Genomic DNA, 21135 nt, shown 5'->3' with positions numbered 1-21135 from the left:
ATCTTCTACTTACCTTTTGTTATCTCTTGGCCAGCCAACAACCTGTCAGAGATATGGTTGGGAGAGATGTGTTCCTAAGTCCCAAACTAGAAAACCAATGAGTTTTCCCATAGTACTATGGTTAAAAATTGCAGTATTAATAACATTCTTCTTTATTATGATAATAATATCATCATGTAATGCTGTAAGACCTATAAGACATATATATTATTTATAAAACATATCACATTTTATTGTCACAGCAGCTCCGCGAACTAGGTGCTATTATTGTCTCCATTTTACAGATGAGAAATCTGAATTTTAGAGAAGTTAAGTGACTTGCCCAGGCTCATATAGCTAGTAAGAGACTGAGGAATGATTTGGAATCAGGTCTTCCTCTCTCCAGTGCTATCCACTGTGTGCCTACTTTGGGTACATCTCCACAACAGGAATGTGATGTATAAGCTGCCCTTGGAAACTAACTGTCCTGCATAATACTGCTGCTATGGGAAGATATTCCTGAGTTCTAAATAACTGAATTACAAATTAACTTCTCACAAAGTGAGAACTGCTATCAAGTGGAAAAGGGATTAGACTTATTCTCTGTGGCCCCAGAGGAAAGAACTAGAAGCCATACATAGAGAGTACAAAAAGATGAATTTAGGCTTGATGTTGGGAAAAATTTCTTAATCTTTAGAGCCATCCAAAAATAGAATGGCTTACCTTGGGAGGCGGTAGGTTCCTTCTCGGTAGAGGTCTTATAAACAGACATGAACTTGTCCATTTATTGGGTGCGTTATACTATGGATTCCATTTAAGTATTGAATTGACTAGATCATAAATATTGGAATTGGGGCTGGCTAGATTAAAATGTAATTGGGAAATGCTTAACAAAATAAATAAAAATACAGTACCGCATAGTTTTCTAAGTTAGTATGCAGCTCATAGGGAGGTTTCCATTTGAGTTTGATACCACTGGACTATATGCTAAACACCCTTTCCAACTCTAATCTTCTATAATTCTGTTCAAGTATTTAGCCCCCCCCCCAAACTGAGGCAGAATCCCTATTTGATAAGAAGAGGACTAGGCTGGTGGGGAGAGAGGGAAAGAAAGTGAGGGAAAATTATCTCACAAAATCAGGGTGTGTAGACAGACTTTTATACAAACAAGGAGGAAGGGGAAGCAACTAACACAGTTACGGTATATAAATGTAATGGAATACTGTTGTGTGTAAGAAATGAGGAAGGGGATGGTTTTAGAGAAACCTGGGAAGACTTATATGAACTGATGCAGAAGGACGTGAGCAGAGCAGAAGAATTTATATAATGACAATAATATGGTAAAGACAGACAATTTTGAAAGAATTAGTCATTGATCACCGTAATGATCAACAGTGATTCTAGAGGATTGATGATGAAATGAGCTATCTACCTCCTGATAGAGAGGTGAAAGACTCAGAATACAGAATGAGACATATTTTATTTTGGACATGGCCAATGTGGAAATTGTTTTGTTTTACTATATATATTTGTAACCAGAGGTTTTGGTTTCTTTTTTTTTTTTTTCATTCTCAATTAGGAATGATGAGGTTAGCATAGGAGGGAGAAAAGGCAATTTTTTTTTCTGATTAAAAATATATGATTAAAAAAAGACAAAGTTTAAACCTTACTTTCTATAGGTGATCTTTCTGGTCCCTTAGCTGTTAGTGCCTTCCCTTTCAGATTACTTTCCTCTACTCTCTATGTGTGTGTTTATATGTGTCTATATACAGGGTATCTTAAAAGTCAGCACAATTTTAAGCTTGCTAAAGCTTAAAACTATACTAAGACTTTTGAAATACTCTGTGTATGATTACACATATACATACATATGTTCTTCTTGTTCAGTTGTGTCCAACTTTTTGTGACCCCATTTTTGGGTTTTCTTGGCAAGGAGATTGGAATGGTTTGCCATTTTCTTCTCCAGCTTGTTTTACAGATGAGGAAACTGAGGCAAACAGGGTTAAGTGACTTGCCTAGGGTCACACAGCTAGTCCGAGGCTGGATTTGAAGTCAGGAAGATGAGTCTTCTGACTCCTGGCCTGGTGTTCTCTCCATTGTGCCACCTCACTGCACCACATGCATGCACACACGCACGCACGCACACACACACACACACTCATATATTATCTATTTAGTTGATTACATGTTGTCTTCCATGATAGAAAATATTTTTCTGAAGGGCAAGAGAATTTTTTATTGTTGCTTTTATTGGTATCTCCAGCATTTAGTGTAATGCTTAGCACACAGTAAAAACTTAATAAATGCTTTGACTGACTGGCTAAACTAGGGGGAGTGGCAGGAGCCAGGATTTGCTTATAGCCAAGCAGGTCATTCAAAACAAAATCTGAAAAGTACAGAGACACTGTGGTGCAGTGGAAGCCTGTATTCAAGTCCTGTCTCTGATATTAAATGTGTATACCTAGACCAGTGAGTTAATGTTTCTCAATCATCTTATCTGTAAAATGAAGGGTTTTGGCTAGGTGACCTCTAACATCTCTTCTGACTCTTTATGATTCCTTAAAAGTATGGTGTGGTTCTGGCATCACCTAATTAACCACAAAAGAGTTTGAAAATGTCCAGAAACAAAGGATATGATTTCAGTAGGTCAAGTCAACAAACAGGTCAATACGCCTCTATTGCCAGGCTCTGTGCTAAGTGTTTGGGACACAAAGAAAGGCAAATGATAGTCGTTCTCATGGAGTTCACATCTAGTGGGGGAGACAGCATGCAGAGAACTATGTACTAACAAACTGTATGTACAGGAGAAATTGGGAAGGTGCTGACATGAACAAGGACTGGGAAAACTTTCTTGAAGAAGATGGGACTTGAATTGAGAGTGAAGCAATTAGGTTGCCAGTTAGCAATGGGTAACCAAGGGTAGAGATAGAATCAGAAACTATAAAAGAACTGACAAATCACTGAAATAAGAAGATGAAGGAGGAGCGAGGGGAAGGAGGCAGAAGGGACAGGAGGAGCAGGAAGAGGGGGGAGGAGAGGAGAGAGGAAAAGAGGAGAAGGAAAAGGAAGAAATAATCTTACCGTAGTAGAAGTCGGAGTGAGTAGGAGTAACATTTACATAGTGCTTACTATCAGCAGGAAGCCAAACAGGTTAATGCAGTACAATGCTTCTCCATTCTCAGTGAGCGGGTACCATCAGCAGATTTTTAAATATGGCCTGTGGGAAACCCTTCTCATTTCATCTCCTTGGTAGGGTGCCACAAAAGGAGGGTCTCAGCTCCCCATTCTTCTGAATGAGAGGTAGCTGTGATAGCACCAGAAGTGAAAGCCAACCTGATTCCCTGTGAATTGTGAACTTCCCCTACTTCCATTACTATACAGTTACTCATTTGTTTATATGAAGGTTCAAACAATGTTTTGGAAAGGAAAAAATAAAGATTGAGTTGGAGCTTTGGTAGTATCACAAATAATTTTTACTGAAAACAAAGGCCTAGGTTGTACAAATATAGCCAAACCTGTTTGTCCCTCTGTCATATTCCCTTACCCATAAATAATCTGGGTGTCTATGCTAATTATCAGACTGATGGGGGTTTGGGACTACTTAGTAATTATAGGAAATCTCCCTGAGGCAGCTCTTTGCAAAGGGAATTCATGGCTATATAAGTACAATGTTCAGCCTTAAGCAGCAGGCTTCCAAGCCAGGGGAAGCAAGGTGACTAATACCTGCAGCCCTTTCTGGTACCTAGATGAGTCCACTCAACAAGAACACATTGCCTTGGAAAATATTTTCCTTCCCCCTCTCCTCCTTTCCCCCCAAACAAAGCAAATCAAACAAAACACCAAAATGAAATTGAATGCTACATACTTATAATGACCAAGTTGAGCCGTGGAGAAGGGTTGAGGAAAATGTGCTTTCCTGTTCTTTTTCTGTCTTTCTTTTTTAATCTTTGTTTTAAAGAAATGACTCCCAGAGCAGGGGAGAAGGAAGGCATATATTAAAAAAATGATAACAGAAAAAGAAAATGTATCAATTTTTTGATGAAAATATTTGAGTTCTATAAAATACATCTCTAGGTCTTAAGTATTCCTAGGCCAAGTTGTGTGTAATTAGATCGTAGACCTATTTAAAACTGGTGACTTTAGAAATCATCCGGCTGAGCATTTCCGAGCCAAGGACCTTAGACTAGCTGGAAAAACTTTTTTTTAATTCAGTTTTTTTAATTGAGCTGTGTTTTAAAAAACTTTATTTTGAAATGGATTTCTTCCCCTTGTTTTCCCCAGGGAGTCATCCTGTGTAGCAAAGATTAAAAAGAGTTCGGCAAAAAACCCCAACACATCAATTGAATGTGATAGCATATGAAGTGTTTTGTGCTCCTAGAGCCTGACATCTTCCCCAAAAGGGAGGAAGATGCATTTTCTCCTCCTTTCTTTGGGTCCAAGCTTGGTCATTACAATTATGTGGCCCAATATTCTGTTTCTCTTATTAGTTTGTAGAATTTATAATCCTGAAGGCATTTACTTCCTAAAGCCTATAAACTAAACAAATTGCTTCCTCTTCTGTATCGCAATATTCTACTCGACTAACCCTCCTATTCCCTCCTTCTCCCCAGATCCTTATCTCCATTTTTGAGCTGCAGGCCACATACCCTCTGCTATTTGTGGTCAATAACAGAATAATTTTACCGGTTCACAGAATGGCTTGGGTTGGCAAATTCGGATCTAATCTAGTCCTATTTTTAAGTCATGTCTCAGGCACAGAGATGTCAGTCAGTTAACGAACAAGCATTTATTAAATAGTTTCTATGTACCAGGCACACTGGTAATGAATGGACATACAAAGAAAGGCAAAAATGCATCTGCTACTCTCAAGGAGCTCGCATCCTAATGGACAATACCATATGCAGAAAATAAAAAAAAACCAAAACCAACCCCCTCCAACATATATGAGATATATAAAATGTGAATGGAGGTAATCTCCTAAAGAAGGCCATAGTAGAGTGGGGAAAGGACTTGGAAAGGCCTTTTGCAAAAGGTGAGACAAGGAGGCTGGGAAACCAGGAGAAGGAGCAGCATTTGAGGCATGGGGAAGCAGTCAGTGAAAAAGCATGGGGTTGGGACATGGGGTATCCTGTCCGAGGAGCAGCAAGGCCAGGATTGCTGGATCATAGAGGATTTGGAGGGGAATAACATGTAAGGAGACAGGAAAGGGCCAGATAACAAACAGCTTTAAATGCTAGAAAGGACTGGATCTTGAAGATGACGCCAAGCCTCTGGAGTTTATTGGTGGAGTAGGGGAGTTGGCTGAAAAGATCAACCACATTTAAATCCCTTTGGATTTAAGTTCCAAGAAGGATGGATTGGAAAGGGGTGATAGTTGAGGTGGGAAAGTCAACCAGAAGGTTACGGTAGTAGACTAATTGTGAAGGTGGCAAGGACTGCATCAGGACGGTGGCTGTGTAAAGGGAGAGAAGGGGACATATCAGAAAAATACTATGAAGGTAGAAATGATAAGACTTGGCAACGGATTAGATATGTGAGGTGAATATGAATAACTTGTCAAGGTTCCCTTAGTTCAATATTTGTTTGCTTAAATGACTAGGCATCACTCTTTGCCCCTTAACTAGCAATGTGACCCTCCATAACCTCTCAGGAATTTGATTTTTGGCTTATTTCAAACTGTGGAATTTTGTGATACCCAAAAATGTCTATGACTCACTGCTTAAAAGAATTCAAACAGTTATTGTGGGAGGCAGTGGAAATGGAAATGGAAAGAGCATTAGATTTGGAGTAAGAGGACATAGGTATGAATTGAACTTTTGACATTTTATTTAACCTGTATGAAGTTTGTGGATAGCAAATATATTAAAGGGCATAATAGTTAAGGTTATTAATACTATTAAATAATTATATAATATAACAATAATATCTAAAATATTGTAATATATAATAAAACAGTTCTATTATGTACATAATATATAATAAAAAATAAAATTATGTATTATATATTAATCTATTATATTATTGCATACAATATAATTATATAATATGTAACAATTTAATATATTAATATATAATACATAATTTTATTTTTTATTATATATTAATCTATTATACTATTATATTATTGCATACAATATAATATGATAAGGTGTTACATATGTGAATATCTTGGATATGAACCTTACTGTTTATTCCATTGTATTTTGCAGGTTCTCAGCTTATTCCGAACTGGGTGTGGTGGTTTGCTGCTCTCTCTACCTTTTCTGCCTATACTTTAGGTACAGTATAAAAAAAATTGTTCACTAAAGAATTGACAAATCTTACTTAGTCTGATAATACCTAATCCAGTAGTTCTGATGAATGAGGTGTTCCAAAGTAGGAAAACTTCCAGATGAATCAAAGCTTACCCCTTTGAACCATAAATTTGAGGGGGAAAAAAATCACTTTTGTGGGAAGCTATTGACAAATATAATTCGTATCCCTACTTTCTTGAATGAAATATACTAAATATAAATTAGTCTTTTCTAAAGTAAAATTCTTTACTTTTTGTACTAGAAATGTGGCTTTGACAATTATAGCAGTGGGATAGTGGCAATGAATATCCGTGATTGTGTGTATACGATTATTACTGTATAATACGAGGATGTCCTCAGAGGCGCTGTGCTAAGCAATGCTGATGCAAAGAAAAGCGAAAACAATGCCTGCCCTCCTGGAATCACAGCCTAGTGAGGGAAACAACATGTGACCACTATGTATGCACAAGATACATGTGGGATAAATTTGAGCTGATCTGGGGGGAGCATCAGAATTAAGTAAGACTTGGAAAAATTATATTGTTGAAATTATTCACTTTATCAGAATATTGTCAACTCTTATTTACCTGATGTTTCAGGGTTGACAAAGCATTCTCTCATAATAAGCCTGTGAGATAGGTACTTCAACTACTATTATCCCTATTCTGCAGAGGAGGAAACTGAGGCTAGGAGAGGTTAAATGACTTGTCCAGAGTTAAAAGTGGCTCCAAATAATTCGGGGCTACGTTTAAAAATCACATTTATTCTCAGAGCATTCAGATTTTCTGCTACTAAGGCAGAACAATGGATCCCAAACTCTGAGAATAAATTAAAATAAGGATTTACAAAAATGTTTTGAACAATGGCAGCTGTCCTGTCAAGTGCTTTATAGGTTTGCCAAGGTAGGGAGGTTATTGTGTAAGCCCCATTAGGTTCTGTTCCCAACCTCTGCTTGGAATTTAGTTACTGGCCTTGATGAATCCTGCTTGCTACAAAGGCAGGGTGGAGGGGGCTGTTGGGGAGAAATTCATCTGAAGTCAGAGTCTAAGTTCTAAGTATTGTGGGAGTTAGCATGAGAAGGTTTTGATTCACAGCATCACATATGGATAAAGATTACAGTTACATCCAGGGTGGCGCTTTAGGCATCAGGCATCAATTTGCCCATTAAAAGAATTGACAAATCTTACTTAGTAAAATATCTAATCCAGCAATCAGCTGAATGAGGTAAGTAAACTTCCAGATTAATTGAATATCTTTTTGAGCCATAAAATTTGAGGGAAATATCATTTTTTGGGGAACATTATCGGCAAGTATTTTTTTCAAGGCAAGACTAATTCAGAAGCAGTGACCAATTCCAGCAAAAACTGAGTGGAATTGGGATTGATCAGTATAGGAATCTGAGGAGCTACGGTGGCTAAAATTACTTTTTTTTTTTTAAAGCGAGGCTAATGCTAATAGTCTGTCCACTTAGGCTGCTTCTTCCCTTTCAAACCTAATGGAATGAAACTGTTAGCTAGAGATGGCCCTACCAGCATTGTTGTGATAAGTATACTACTTCCACTAAAGGATAGTGCATATTGGGCTAAATGAGTTCAATTAAATTCGGTTCAGTCGACATTTATTAAGTGCCTTTGGTAAGAAAGGTACTTTGATGGGAGCTAGAGTTAGAAAGATAGATGACACAGATCAAGCTGCTCAAGGGGTTTGGAAGCTAATGGGAGAAACTGTAGTAGAGGAGGTTATAAATGGGGCAGGGTGGGTGGAGAGTTAGGCTGGAAGGGGAGTTAGCTGGAAGTCATAATTACAGAAAATTGTGATCCTAGGGATAATGTGGTAGGTATGGGGAGAGGTTTAGACAAAGTGCTGTGGGAAATTTGAGGAGGTGGAGATCATTTTTCATGTGAGTGGGGGGCAGGGGTGGAGATGGGAGAGGGAGGAGCCTTTATTGAAAGGCAGGTGCCTGAATTAGCTGGGAAGGAAGGGCAAGGCTTCAAAAGGCAGATATGAGAAGAGATGAGGGTCTGAATCAGGGTGGTTACATGAAGAGTTGAGAGGAAGGGATAGATAGGAAATGAATTACAAAAGTAAAATCTATAGGACTTGACAAAGGATTGTATGTTGGAGTTGGGGTACAAAGAAACATCAAAGGTAACTCCAAAATTATGAACCGGGGTGACTAGGAAAACTAAGGAGAGAGGCAAATCTGAAAAAAAGGATTTATTTTTATTTGTTGGTGGGAAATACAAATGGAGACATTTAATAATTGTAAGTGTAGGATGGAATTTCTTAGAAGAATTTAAGAGTAAAGATTAATAGGCAATTGGCAATAAACATTTATTAAGCACCTCCTGTGTGCCAGGCACTGTGCTAAGTGCTGGGGATTCAAATATGAAAAAGTCCCTGCCCTCAAGGAACTTACATCAAATGAGGGAAGACAATAAATACATATACAAACCTGAAAAGGCAATGGTGGAGAGAAGTTACCTGATCAGGTGGGCATGGTGAAGTTAAAGAAATCCAAAATGAGTACAACTGATTGGGAAATAAGATGTTTGAGGAGAGGTAAAGATTTGGGAGTCATTTTATAGAGGTGGTAATTCAAATAGTGAATCAGACCAACAAAGAATAGAATGCAGAAGGTGACAAGATGGGCAAAGGCAGAACTTGGGAGGTGGTACTAAAGTTGGTGATATGAGGAGCCAACAAAAGAGAAAGGAAGCTGTCAGAGAGGAAAGAAAATTGAGAGAATGCAGTGTCACAAAGGGCAGAGGGAAGAAGGGATATCTAGAAAGTGGTGATTCATCAGGTCAGGTACTCAAGAGAAGTCAAAGAAGATGAGAAGAGAAATGAGGCCACTGAATTTAGTGACAAAGAGGGCATTTATTTATTATCAGAAAGCTGAGGAGATTAGGGTAGTTGGAAGCCAATTGTAATGTGTTGAGGAATGTGTGAGTTGTGAGAAAATGTAGTCAGTGAATATAATAGCTTGATCGAACCATAGGATCAATGGAAGGTTTTGCTTAGTTTTGTTTTGGGCTTGTTCTTAGGATTGGGGTGACCTGAGCATACTTTATACTGTAGTAGGAGTCACTTAAAGGGGGAGATGCAGGGGACAGGGTATGGTTAATGGAGCAAGGTCACAGGAGAGATACGTTCAGAAGTACAGGTGGAGGTGTTTGCCTTGACAAGGTGGAGGGGACCACCTTTTCCCTCTGGAACTGGAAGGAAAGAAGAAAATAGGAGTGATAACTTTGAAATGTTAAAAGAAGGACACTGGAGTTGAAGTTCACACTGATGGCCTTAATTTTTTCCAGTAAAGTGGAAGGAAAAGCCATTATTTGAGAATGAGAAAAGGTATGGCTAAAGATATGAAGAAAGACGTTTGGAGCATCTATTGTGGGAAATGTGAAACTCTCTCATATCCCCCACAGCAGAGTGTAGTGATGGTGACGAGTCAAAATCCTTCAAATACCCAAACTCACAAATCTGTTAAAAATTAAGAATGACAATGTATACCTAAATCTCCTAGCTGATTTTTAAAAAAACTTTGGACAACTCTAGACAAACTAGTTTGCTTTATATTGTGATTAAAGTAAGAATAAGTCCCTACTTTTTAAATCCCTTTTTTCTTTCTACTCATTTTCCCAATATCCTTTTTCTTCCCCATCTTTCCTGACTTTGCTATTTTGAACTATACTGCATCTGATTCCAAATAGGTAATAATTAGTGTAAAAATTAATGGAATTCTCTAGGGCAAGTCTTTCTGCTTTAGAAATATAGCTTGACTAGACACAGTGGCATAAATAAATTATAATTCCTCTTCAGTGAGAGATATTTTGAAAGCTTAATGGGAGAACAGTATAGGAAAGACCTCTATGAGTGATAGAAAATTGTATGGGAAATTGCTGCCACCTTCTGGCCATACAAAATAGGGCTGTTGGTGAACTTCAGCAATGATTGTTTTCTAAATCTCTCCCTACCTTTTCTTTTAACAAAAGACTCTTTGAACCTGAGAAATTTGGGGATTTTCCATTAAATAAAGAAAATTCTTTAACTATTTAACTTTTAAGGAAAACAATGATATGGACTCCCAAAGGATCAGGCCTTTTTGAGCATTTTATATACAAAATTACGAATAGAAATACTAAAAAGCATTCATTCTTGTCCTCCATAGCTGCTTCTTGGTTAGGTCTTATATCTAGACCTTCATTTTTCCTGCTATTTTCCCTCCCATCCCTTAAGAATTTCTCTTTTTACCCTTCCTAAAAGCAAAATAAAATAAAGAATCTAAGAAATAAAATTGAGAAAAAAAATTCTAAAGTCAAGAATTTAAACATATCATCTTTAGTAAATTAGGTTTTAATGGCAATGATTGGCAGATTGGTCTTTCATTTTTGTAATTACTTTGAATTTGATACTTAATTTTAAAAGAACAATTACCGTTGCCTTTTTATGTTTATACACAGCACTCTCTAGCTCACCTAGAGTTTTTATTTTAGGGTAATTATGTCATATTAGGAACTATTTTCAATTATTTCAAATCGACTTACATCCACGGACATATAAAAAAGGATAATTTTCTTTTTTTTCTTTTGTAAATGAGATGCAGCAATGATTTTTCCCATGTAATTTTCCCCCTTTATAATCTTAGCCTTTAGTTTTTGCAAAAATAAAAACACATAAAATTTATGCAATTGGAAACACCTGTTTTCTCTTTTGTAATCCTCTCTATCCCTTGTTTGACCATAAGTTTTTCTTTTTTTCTTAATTAAATTTTATGTTTAATTTTAGTTTACATCATTAATTTCTACAAGATTTTGAGTTACAAATTTTCTCCTGTCTTTCCCCTACACACCACCCCAAAAACAGTGATCCCATTGTATACCCTGTGCTCCAATTTGCTGTCTCCTATATCCTCCCTCATCCCCCCTCTGACTTTCCAGTAGGGCAAGATAGATCTCTATACCCCAGTGCCTGTATATCTTATTTCCCAGTTGCATGTAAAAAACATAATTATACATATATATACATATAAACATTTGATTTTAAAACTTTGAATTACAGATTCTTTCCCTTCCTCCCTTGTTACCCACCCTTACTGGGAAGATAGGCAATTCGATATAGGTTGTACATGTGTAGCTACCCAAAACATTTCCATAGTGGATATATTGTGAAAGACAGACTATATTTCCCTCCATCCTATCCCGTCCCCCACTTGTTCTATTCTCTACTTTGACCCTGTCCCTTTTCAAAAGCGTGTGCTTCTAACTTCCCTCCCCCCAACCTGTGCTCCCCTCCATCATACCCCCTCTCATTCCCTTCCCCCCTATTCTCCTGTAGGGTGAGATACCCTATTTAGTGTGTATGTCATTCTCTTCCTAAGCCAAATTCGGTGAGAGTAAGGTTGACCCATTCCCTTTCACCTTCCTGTTTGTCCCCTCCATTGTACCAGTTTTCCCTTGCCTCTTCTATATGAGATACTTTACCCCATTCTGTCCCTCCCCATCTCCTCATTATATTCCTCTCTCACCTCTCAATTTCACTTTTTAAGTACCATCCCTTCCTATTCAATTGTTCCTGTGCCCTCTGTCTATGTATACCTGTACACATATATACACACATTTACATATGTATTCATATGCCCATATACCCTCCTATGTAGACATATGTATATGCACACACATACACACACACATATATATATATATATACACACACACACATTTATATTCCCTTCAACTATTCTTATACTGAGAAAAGTTTCACAAGTTACAAATATCATTTTTCTATGTAGTAATATAAATAGTTCAACTTTGATAAGTTCCTTATGATTTCTTTTCCCTGTTTACCTTCTCATGCTTCTCTTGCTTCTTGTATCTGAATGTCAGATTTTCTATTCACCTCTGGTTTTTTCAAGAATTCTTGAAAGCCCTCTATTCCACTGAATTACTATATTTTCCCCTGAAACATGATACTCAGTTTTGCTGGGTAGGTGATTCTTGGTTTTAATCCCAGCCCTTTAGCCCTCCGGAATATCATATTCCAAGCCCTTTGATCCCTCAGTGTAGAAGCTGCCAGATCCTGTGTTATCCTGATTGTGTTTCCACAATATTCAAATTGTTTCTTCTTGGTTTCTTGTAATATTTTCTCCTTGTTCTTGGAACTCTGGAACCTGGCTATGATATTCCTAGGAGTTTTCTTTTTGGGATCTTTTTCAAGAGGTGATCAGTGGATTCTTTCAACCTCTATTTTGCCTTCTGGTTCTAAAACATCAGGGCAATTTTCCTTGAGAATTTCTTGAAGGATATTTTCTAGGTTCTTTTTTTGATCATGGCTTTCAGGTAGTTCAATAATTTTTAAATTGTCTCTCCCAGATCTATTTTCCAGGTCAGTGGTTTTTCTAATGAGATATTTCACATTGCCTTCTATTTTTTCATTCTTTTGTATCTGTTTAATAATATATTTATTTCTCATAAGGTCACTAGCTTCCATTTGCTCCAATCTAATTCTGAAAGAATTATTCTATTCACTGAGCTTTTGAGATTCTTTTTCCATCAGGCAAATTTGGCTTTTTAAGGCATTCTTCTCCTCATTGGCTTTTTGAGCCTCTTTTGGTATTTGAGTTCGTCTATTTTTTAAGGTGTTATTTTCTTCAGTCAGGTTGTTGACTTGCTTTTCATGATTTTCTTGCATCATTTTCGTTTCTCTTCCCAATTTTTCTTCCACTTCTCTTATTTGGTTTTCAAAATGTTTCTTCAGCTCCTCTATGGCCTGCAATCAATTAATATTTTTCTTGGAAGCTTTTGGTATAGGGGTTCTGACTTTGTTGTCTTCCTGCCATTCCATGCTTTGATCCTTTTTGTCCCCAAGAAAGGGACCCAGAGTTGGATTGCTGTGCTTGCTTTGCTTCCTTTGCTTGCTCACATTGCCACTCAATTACTTGACTTTTGAGCTTTTTGCCATAGTAGAAGCCTGCTTCCAGTGAGGAGAGCTTTGTCCCAAATTGCTGGCATTTTTGCAGCTGCCGGAGCTATTAGTTGGCTGCCCTCTCTGAAGCTTCCACATGCTCTGGCTCACTGATCATACACCCTAGGACCTCCACCCCAGACAGTGATCCAGATCCAAGCAGGTTAAAGTAATAGCAGTTACCCCTCAGAATGTTTGCTTGGTCCCCCTGCAATCTGCAGGTCAGGGGCTCTGAAGCAGCCATGCACCTGTGGCCACCACACCTCGGCCACTTCTCCTTCCTGGGGCAGAAGTCAGAACACACTCCTGGACTCCCAGTTCCCAGAGTCTACACCGACCTCTCACTTTGTCTTTGGCATTTATGGGTTGATAATTATGGAAACCACCACAGCTACTGATGATCTACTCTCCCCAAGTCCCTCTAGCTGTGGCTGGTAGAGTCGCCCCGGGGTAAAACCTCGGACTCATGCAGGGCTGGGCTCTACTCCCAGTGTACTGTGATGGATCCTTTCTGCCAAGCTGTGTTCAGTGGGAGATTTGTTTTTCTCTCTCACTTTGTGGGTTCTGTAGACCTAAAGTTTGTTTAGAGTCATTTGTTAATAGGTATTTCAGGTGGTTATGTGGATAATTTTCTTTTTTCTTTTTTTCTTTTTGGAGGGACAATTGGATTTCAGTGACTTGCCTAAGGTCACATGGCTAGTTTTTTGTGTTAAGTGTCTGAGTCTGGATTTGAACTCAGGTCCTCCTGACGCCAGGGCTGGTGCTCTATTCACTGTGCCACCTAGCCGCCCCCAGTGGATAATTTTCTTAAAGAAAATAATTAGACCTGAAACTTTGATCAGCACGTGGATAAAATGTAATTTTCTTATACTACTGTGTTTTGCTGGCAAGTGCAGGTATGAAATAGGATTACAAATTCCATGCTCAGTTTTAAGTCATGACTAAGCAAGTAATGGAGCTGGGCGTGTCTACGTTCTGATATCAGGGTCTGATGTGCAGACATGACTGTTCTGTGCCATACTCTGAAAAATGCCTTTGAAAGACTTAAAGCAAACTGTTAGTGAATGACCTAGGATGTAGTTCATGTATCATCTGCAGAAGCTCAGCATGGATTGTCACTATGCAAAGAATTAAATGTGGAGAATGAAGGAGGGCTTTCTCTGCAGTTCCATGATATTGCTTATGCCTTGTAGCTGCTGAAGGGGAGCATCAAGTATATTGTAATAAGAAATATCTTTCAGTTGTCACTTAGAAGACAGTGTGGCATCATGGGAAGAGATCGGATTTAGAATGGGGAGACTTGGGTCTAAATATGGCTCCAGCACTTTCTGGCAGTATTAACTTGGGCAAGAGATACAACCTCCCTGAGACTTAAGTTTCTTTATCTACAAAAAGGACATTTTATATATTTTTAAAAATATATATTTAGTTAGTTTTAATTTTCAACATTCACTTTTATAAGATTTTGAGTTTTAAGTTTTCTCCTCCTCTTTCCTTTCCCCCTCCCCCTTCCTAAAACAGTGTGCAATATGGCATAAGCTATACATACACAATCATATTAAACATACTTCCACATTAGTTGTGTTATAAAGAAGAATTAGAACCAAAGGTGAACAAAAAAAGAGAAAATAGTGTGGTTCTCTCTGCCTTCAGACTACATAGTTCTTTTTCTGGATAGGTCATCGCATTGCTGAGAACTGAGTCGATCATACTTGATCATTGCACAATGTTGCTGTTATTGTATAAAATGCTTTTCTGGTTCTGCTCACTTTACTTGGCATCAATTCATGCAAGTCCAAAATGGAAATAGTAACACTTACACTATCTACCTCACAGGGGTGTCCTGAACAAAGTGCTTTGTAAACTCTAAAGAACTATATTATTTGCATGGCAATCTGAAATAATAATGATGATGATGATGATAGCTAGCATTTATAGAGTGCTTTAAAATTTGCCAAGTGTTTTACACTTCTCACTTGATCCTCACAACAACCCAGTGAAGGACATGTTGTTGTTATCTCCATTTTACAGATGAATAAATGGAGGCTGGCAGAATTAAGTGACTTCCCTAGTGTCGTATAGCTAGTAAGTAACTGAAGCTTTAATTTAGGTCTTCCTGACTCCAAGGTCAGCACTCTATTCACTGCTCCACCTAACTACCTCTAAGGAAACTGAAACTGTACTAGTTCATTTTATTATTTCTACTTTCTCAAGAAATCTAAATTTTTAATGAGGAAAACATTTATAAGAGGAAGGAAAGGAAGAGGCATTTATTCGGTAACTGATATATGTCAGGCATATATGTTAACTGCGTTACAGATATCTTATTTGTTCCTTACTAATACCTTGGGAGGTAGGTACTAGTAGTATCCCCATTTCACAGGTGAAGAAAATGAAGCAAACAGAAGTTAAATGATTTTACAGGGTAATGATGCTAGTGAGTCAGGATTTGAATTCAGGTTTTCCTGACTCCAGGTCCAGAACTCTATCTACTGCACCATCTAGCTGTTGGTCACTTCAGATATGTGATAAAAGAACAAAGATTGCATTTTCTGAAACTTTCTGAAAAGGTATAAAAAATTTAATTAACAGGCAGCATTAGTGAAAAATATAAATGAAGTGTAAAAGTAAGCTATGCATATTCCTGGAAATTTGAGATCTACCTGTTAAAAGAAGAGAAGAAAATAAAGATTTAAAGAAAAATAATAGAAACACTAGCTTTATCTATTTCATATCTCCTACTTATGGCATCCTTCCTGATTTAGATTGATTCTCTTCGGGAGGTTTAATGACATTGTATTATTTTCCCTAATGAAAAGGTCTTTGAATTCTATTTTAGGGTTCTATTCAAAAGAACCCAGCAGTGCTTTTGGGACATGGTATGCACACATTAAGGCTGATTGTAGAGTTGTGCAGTTCATAACAACTGGTGTATTAGAGATCACTTTGCTGGTGTAAAATCTGGTGCCAGACTCCCTGAAGGCCCAGTGTCTGGCAAAGCCACAGTAGGATGAAATGCATAGCACTTAAAAAAAATTATAAATGCAGTCCAAGCTGTTCTCTCAAAGTTTTAGGCTCGGATTTAAACAAGTCTAGCCAAAAATTATTCCACCCAGGAGCTATTATCACATTCCTCCTTCTGAAAGCAGCTTAAACCACAGAATTTTTGGCAATCATGTATAGTTTTTTTTTTTTTAATGAAAAATTCTTGTAGCTTCCCTAGTTCCTTGGTCCTTCATTTTCTTTCCTGTTTACCACGCTCAAGATGCTTTGGTGATTAGGTCTTATTTTAATTGGGAGATCTTCTTTATAACACTAGAGTTTTCCAGTAATGAGAAGTATATTGAACATGAAAAAGATTCTCATTGTGTAAATCTTGTCTTATGAGGAACAAATGTATTACAACATGCATAACTTATTTTAATTTAAACCTCAAAAGGCATTATGGCAAGATTCTTGGATTGGCATTAAAAACCACCAACTGGATTTTTACGATAGTCACTTGGACACCTCAAAACAATAGGACTTAAGAATGGTTTTGCTGATGAGCATTTCTTTCTCTACTTCATTCAATATTACAGATATTTGTAAGAAAATAGAATACAGAAAGATATATTTGTATTTTATCAGAAACTAGTATAGTTATATTTATGATCGCACAATTAATTACGTGGTGGCCATTTGTGATATAGTACACAATGTCATTTTGACTTGAGTTGACAGTTCTCATCAGATAGCCAGTAACCTTTGGTTTAAGTGACATAGTTAGGCCTGACCTTGGTAAGCTGAGGATGTACTCAGAATTCCTTTGACATCTTCCCATTGTTCTTATCTACTTCTATTTTCTATATTTGGCATTCACCTGTCATCTTGTTTCTACCTCAAGGAGTATATTCTTTGTTTTTTGTTTGTTTTTTTCCCCCGCTTTTTGGAGGGGGAAAGGTAGGGCAGTTGGGGTTAAGTGACTTGCCCAAGGTCACATAGCTAGTTTTTTTTGTGTTAAGTGTCTGAGACTGGATTTGAACTCAGGTCCTTCTGACTACAGGGCTGGTGCTCTTTTCACTGCGCCACCTAGCTGCCCTTATATCCTTTGTTTTAATTATTTTCTTTTAATTGGTGACTGAATAATTAGATGGGAGTTCTAGTCCCAGTTCTGTCATGAAAAAGCTGTGACCTGAGACAAGTTATTTCACTTCTTTGGGACTCAGTTTACTTGTCTGTAAAATGGGGGTGCACTACTAGATCATCTCTGAGATAGTCCTTTTTTGTTTCAAATTCCTGTTTAGGTGTTAGCTAAAGGTTTAGCTAGTGACTGTCTCTCTCTTTCCATCTATTCTTCATATCACTTCCAAACTAATAATATTCCTTATGCACACAGATGTTGACTCATCTGCTAACAAACCTCTGACTATTTTCTGCTTAATAAAACTAGGCTTCATGAGCCAACTATTCAAGTCTCTCTATAATATAGTACCATTCTTCCTTTATAGCCTTAGCCCAAAATATTCCCCTCCAAGTACTTGATGTCAGGGTTTCCCAGTTCAAACTCTTCTATCCATCTTCATCTTATTCTACAATAGCTGACCAGTTAAAACATATTTACCCCACTATACCTTCTGTAGTTTCAGGGTAATGGGTTGGGGTTGTTCCAAGTTCAAACTTCTGGTTTTAACAAGTGTCTTTGTTTGCAAAAATTTGCAGATAGATAAAACATTTTCCATGGACCAGTTTATGGACAAATGATTGACTCCAAATATATTAAATTACCAGTTGTCTTTCATATGTATATGTCTAGAGATTTTTCTAACCCTGTTCCTTTACTCATGTCATTCCCATGATTAACATAGCACTTGGTACATATTAGACACTTAAATGTTTGTTATTTAGGGCAGCAAGGTGGCACAGTCGATGGAGTGCCTCACTTGGAGACAGGAAGACTTATGAGTGCAAATCTGGCCTCAGACACTAGCTGCGTGACCCTGGGCAAGTCACTTAATACTGTTTGCCTTAGTTTCCTCATCTGCCAAATGATCTGGAGAAGGAAATGGCAAACCACTCCAGTATGTTTGCCAAGAAAACCCATATGGGGTCATGAAGAGTCAGACAAGATTGAAAAACGACTGAATGACAACAACAAATGTTTATTGATTGAATTATCTAGAATATCATCCCTCCTGACATTTTTCTCTGCTTTGAAGCCCTGCTTGAAGATTACCCCCTTCATGAAAGATCTGCTGAGTGAGAAATGATCAAAATTCATACAGCTACAGAACATCTCTTATTTTCCTGGAATCTTATGATAATCATATTTATTTATTTTTGAAAGTGAGGAGGGAACCTTGGAGAACAAGTCCAACTTAATCTTCTGTTTCACATTATAGTTATTTGGGTGTGTTTTTATCTCCTCCCACTCACATTCTTCTCCCAGGTTAAAAGGATTGTGGCTCTTGTTATTTTTCTGTTTCATGATGACTGTGTGACTAACTTTGGGTTACTTATTTATCTTTCATTGAGTTCAGTTCTCCTAATTAATAAGTTGGCCCCCCTCTCCCACCTTTAGCTATGCTAAGAAGGTGGTACTATGAAGGATTACATACATTATTCTTCAGTATAATGATTTTTCATTTTATGGTAGTTCACTCAGCATTTGCCAACCATGAAGCCTTGAAAATAGCTTCTCAAAATTAGCCCACAGAAGTTTTCACCAGCTTACCCTGCTTTATTTAGCAGCCAAAGTACAAATAGGTTGTGGTTGTCCTTCATTTTCCAAGAGGACTGTGGCATCAGGAAAATGATGACATGACTTGCAGTTGACTTTGATTTGAGTGAGGGAGAGCTGTGCCGAGTCACTCGTCTCACTTTCTTCTCCAGAGCCATCTGGATCCAGTGGCCAGATATTCATCAGGATGACTGGAGATGGCCCAGGATGCAATGGGAGACCCTAGTCCTTTTAGGCTAAGACCTTTTCATGTACTCACTTAGAGTGAGGTAACACCCATTCAGACAATAGGCCTCTTTAAGAAGTGAGTCAAAGGATGGCCACCTGCCCTATTTAACATTTAAAAAATATTTATCAACCAATTGCATCACAGAAAAATCATAATGGAGCAAACTAAAGTTAACATGCATTTTATTAGCAGCAATATTAAAATTTGGTTTATATATTTTCCATTATGGTCTTTTGTTTTGTTTTGTTCTTTTTGTTTTAGGTTCATTTTGGTTTTAGAATATGGACCTGTTTTTATTTAAGGGTAACTGAGGAGACCATATTACTAAAAAATGTGTTTAATTAATTTCAGCAAATATTTAAAAATTTTAAAATAATATTTCCCCCAAATTACATGTAAAAACAATTTTTAACATTTGATATTTTAAATAAAGTTTTGAGTTCCAAATTTTATACTTTTCTCCTTTTCTTCCCCCTCTCTGAGGCAGTAAGCAATCTGATCTCAGTTATATACTCAGTTTACAATCGTGTAAAACATACTTCCGTATTAGTCATTTTGTAGAAGAAAATTAGAAGCCCCCCCCCCAACAAAATGAAAAAGGGAAAGAAAATGAAAAATAATATTCTTTGGTCTATACTCAGATGCCATCAGAACAAATATTTATTTATTAAGCACCTGGCATATAGTCAGTGCATAATAGATGACTGTAGACTGACTAATGCTTCATGTCAGGCATTATGCTACCGTGTTTCCCCAATAATAAGACACTGTCTTATTATTTTTTTTGGAAAGAAAAACACCAGAGGGCTTATTTTCAGGGGAGGGCTTATGTTGTCCTGCCTCAGCTCTCCTCCACGGCACTGCTCTCAATGGCGCCAGCAAGCAAATCACTGGGGAAGAACAGGATGATGCGCTCACTGCTGCAGCTCTGATTGGATGCAGCTCGGAGCGCGGCGTGCGTTTCACCCAGGGGGGGGGCGGTACATACAGAAGGTACCGTAATGTAGTGTGTAGCGCAGGGGATCACCTTCACTACAGTAGCAATCTCAATAGGGCTTATTTTCGGCGGAGGGCTTATTTTAGAGGAATCTTACACAATAAGGGAAGGGCTTATTTTCGGGATAGGTCTTATTATTGGGGAAACACGGTAGGTGCTGGTGATGGAGACAAAAATGAAATGGTCTCTACCATCAATGCCCTTAAAAAGTGGGGTGAAAAGTGAAAATTCAATTAGATATCTGTTTGACTTATACTACTAGTTGCCCTTTCAATCCAGTCCAGTGAATCGATCCAATAAATGTTTGTTAAGCACTTACTAGCCAGGCACTGTGCTAAGTTTTGGGGATACAGTTAATAAAAAGGAAAGACAGCCCTTGCTCTTGAGGAATTTCTAAAGGGGCAGACAAAACCTAGAAGGAGGCACGAAAGTGAGGAGGAGGAACAGGACATCAGAGAGTGTCTTGTTCAGTGGAGTGCAGGGCATTCAGATGCAAAGTAGAGTGCTCTGAGATTCCCGTTTCTACACTCTATAAAGGAAGGCATTGGGAGGAATGAGGAAAGTGTGGGTGGGAGGTGTCAGTCAAGGTTTGATTGGACTACATAGTAGCGAGTTTAGAGATGATGAGCTTATCCCAGGAGGAGTAAGGACATGGGACAGCCGGAGAGGCGAAGTGGAGATCTGGCCAGGTGATCTCCATCTATTCTGTACATCTGTTCCTAGTTATGAATATGTTATCTCCATGATTAGAGTGTACACTCCTTTAGAGTAGAGATTCTCTCTTTTTTTACCTTTCTTCGTATCCCCAGTGATTAGCACAATGATGCCTGCTTAGCAGATAGCGAGCATATAATAATGCTTGTCAACCCACTGACTAGTTTTCAGCCTTTTTTTGATGGTACTTGGCTAAGCACCTCAGAGGACACATATTCTTTTAGTTACTACAGAACAA

General features: G+C 37.8%; 1 protein-coding gene across 2 annotated transcripts in view; it reads left to right on the top strand.

Moving 5' to 3' along the window:
• LOC138170507 (ethanolaminephosphotransferase 1-like) overlaps positions 1–21135 on the top strand; it is a 164152-nt gene that overhangs the window by 76176 nt on the left and 66841 nt on the right. For both annotated transcript variants that reach the window (XM_069099893.1, XM_069099892.1), the window contains exon 4: positions 6189–6257. In XM_069099893.1, the coding sequence (XP_068955994.1) occupies positions 6189–6257 (69 nt within the window). The remainder of the gene's footprint in view (positions 1–6188; positions 6258–21135) is intronic.

Source organism: Petaurus breviceps, unplaced genomic scaffold, assembly GCF_028583685.1.
Source record: "Petaurus breviceps papuanus isolate PSGF00001 unplaced genomic scaffold, PetGlider_PUasm1.0 38, whole genome shotgun sequence".
NCBI lineage: Eukaryota > Metazoa > Chordata > Mammalia > Diprotodontia > Petauridae > Petaurus > Petaurus breviceps.
Note: the sequence above shows the minus strand (reverse complement) of the source record. Positions and strands in the feature narration are given on the sequence as shown.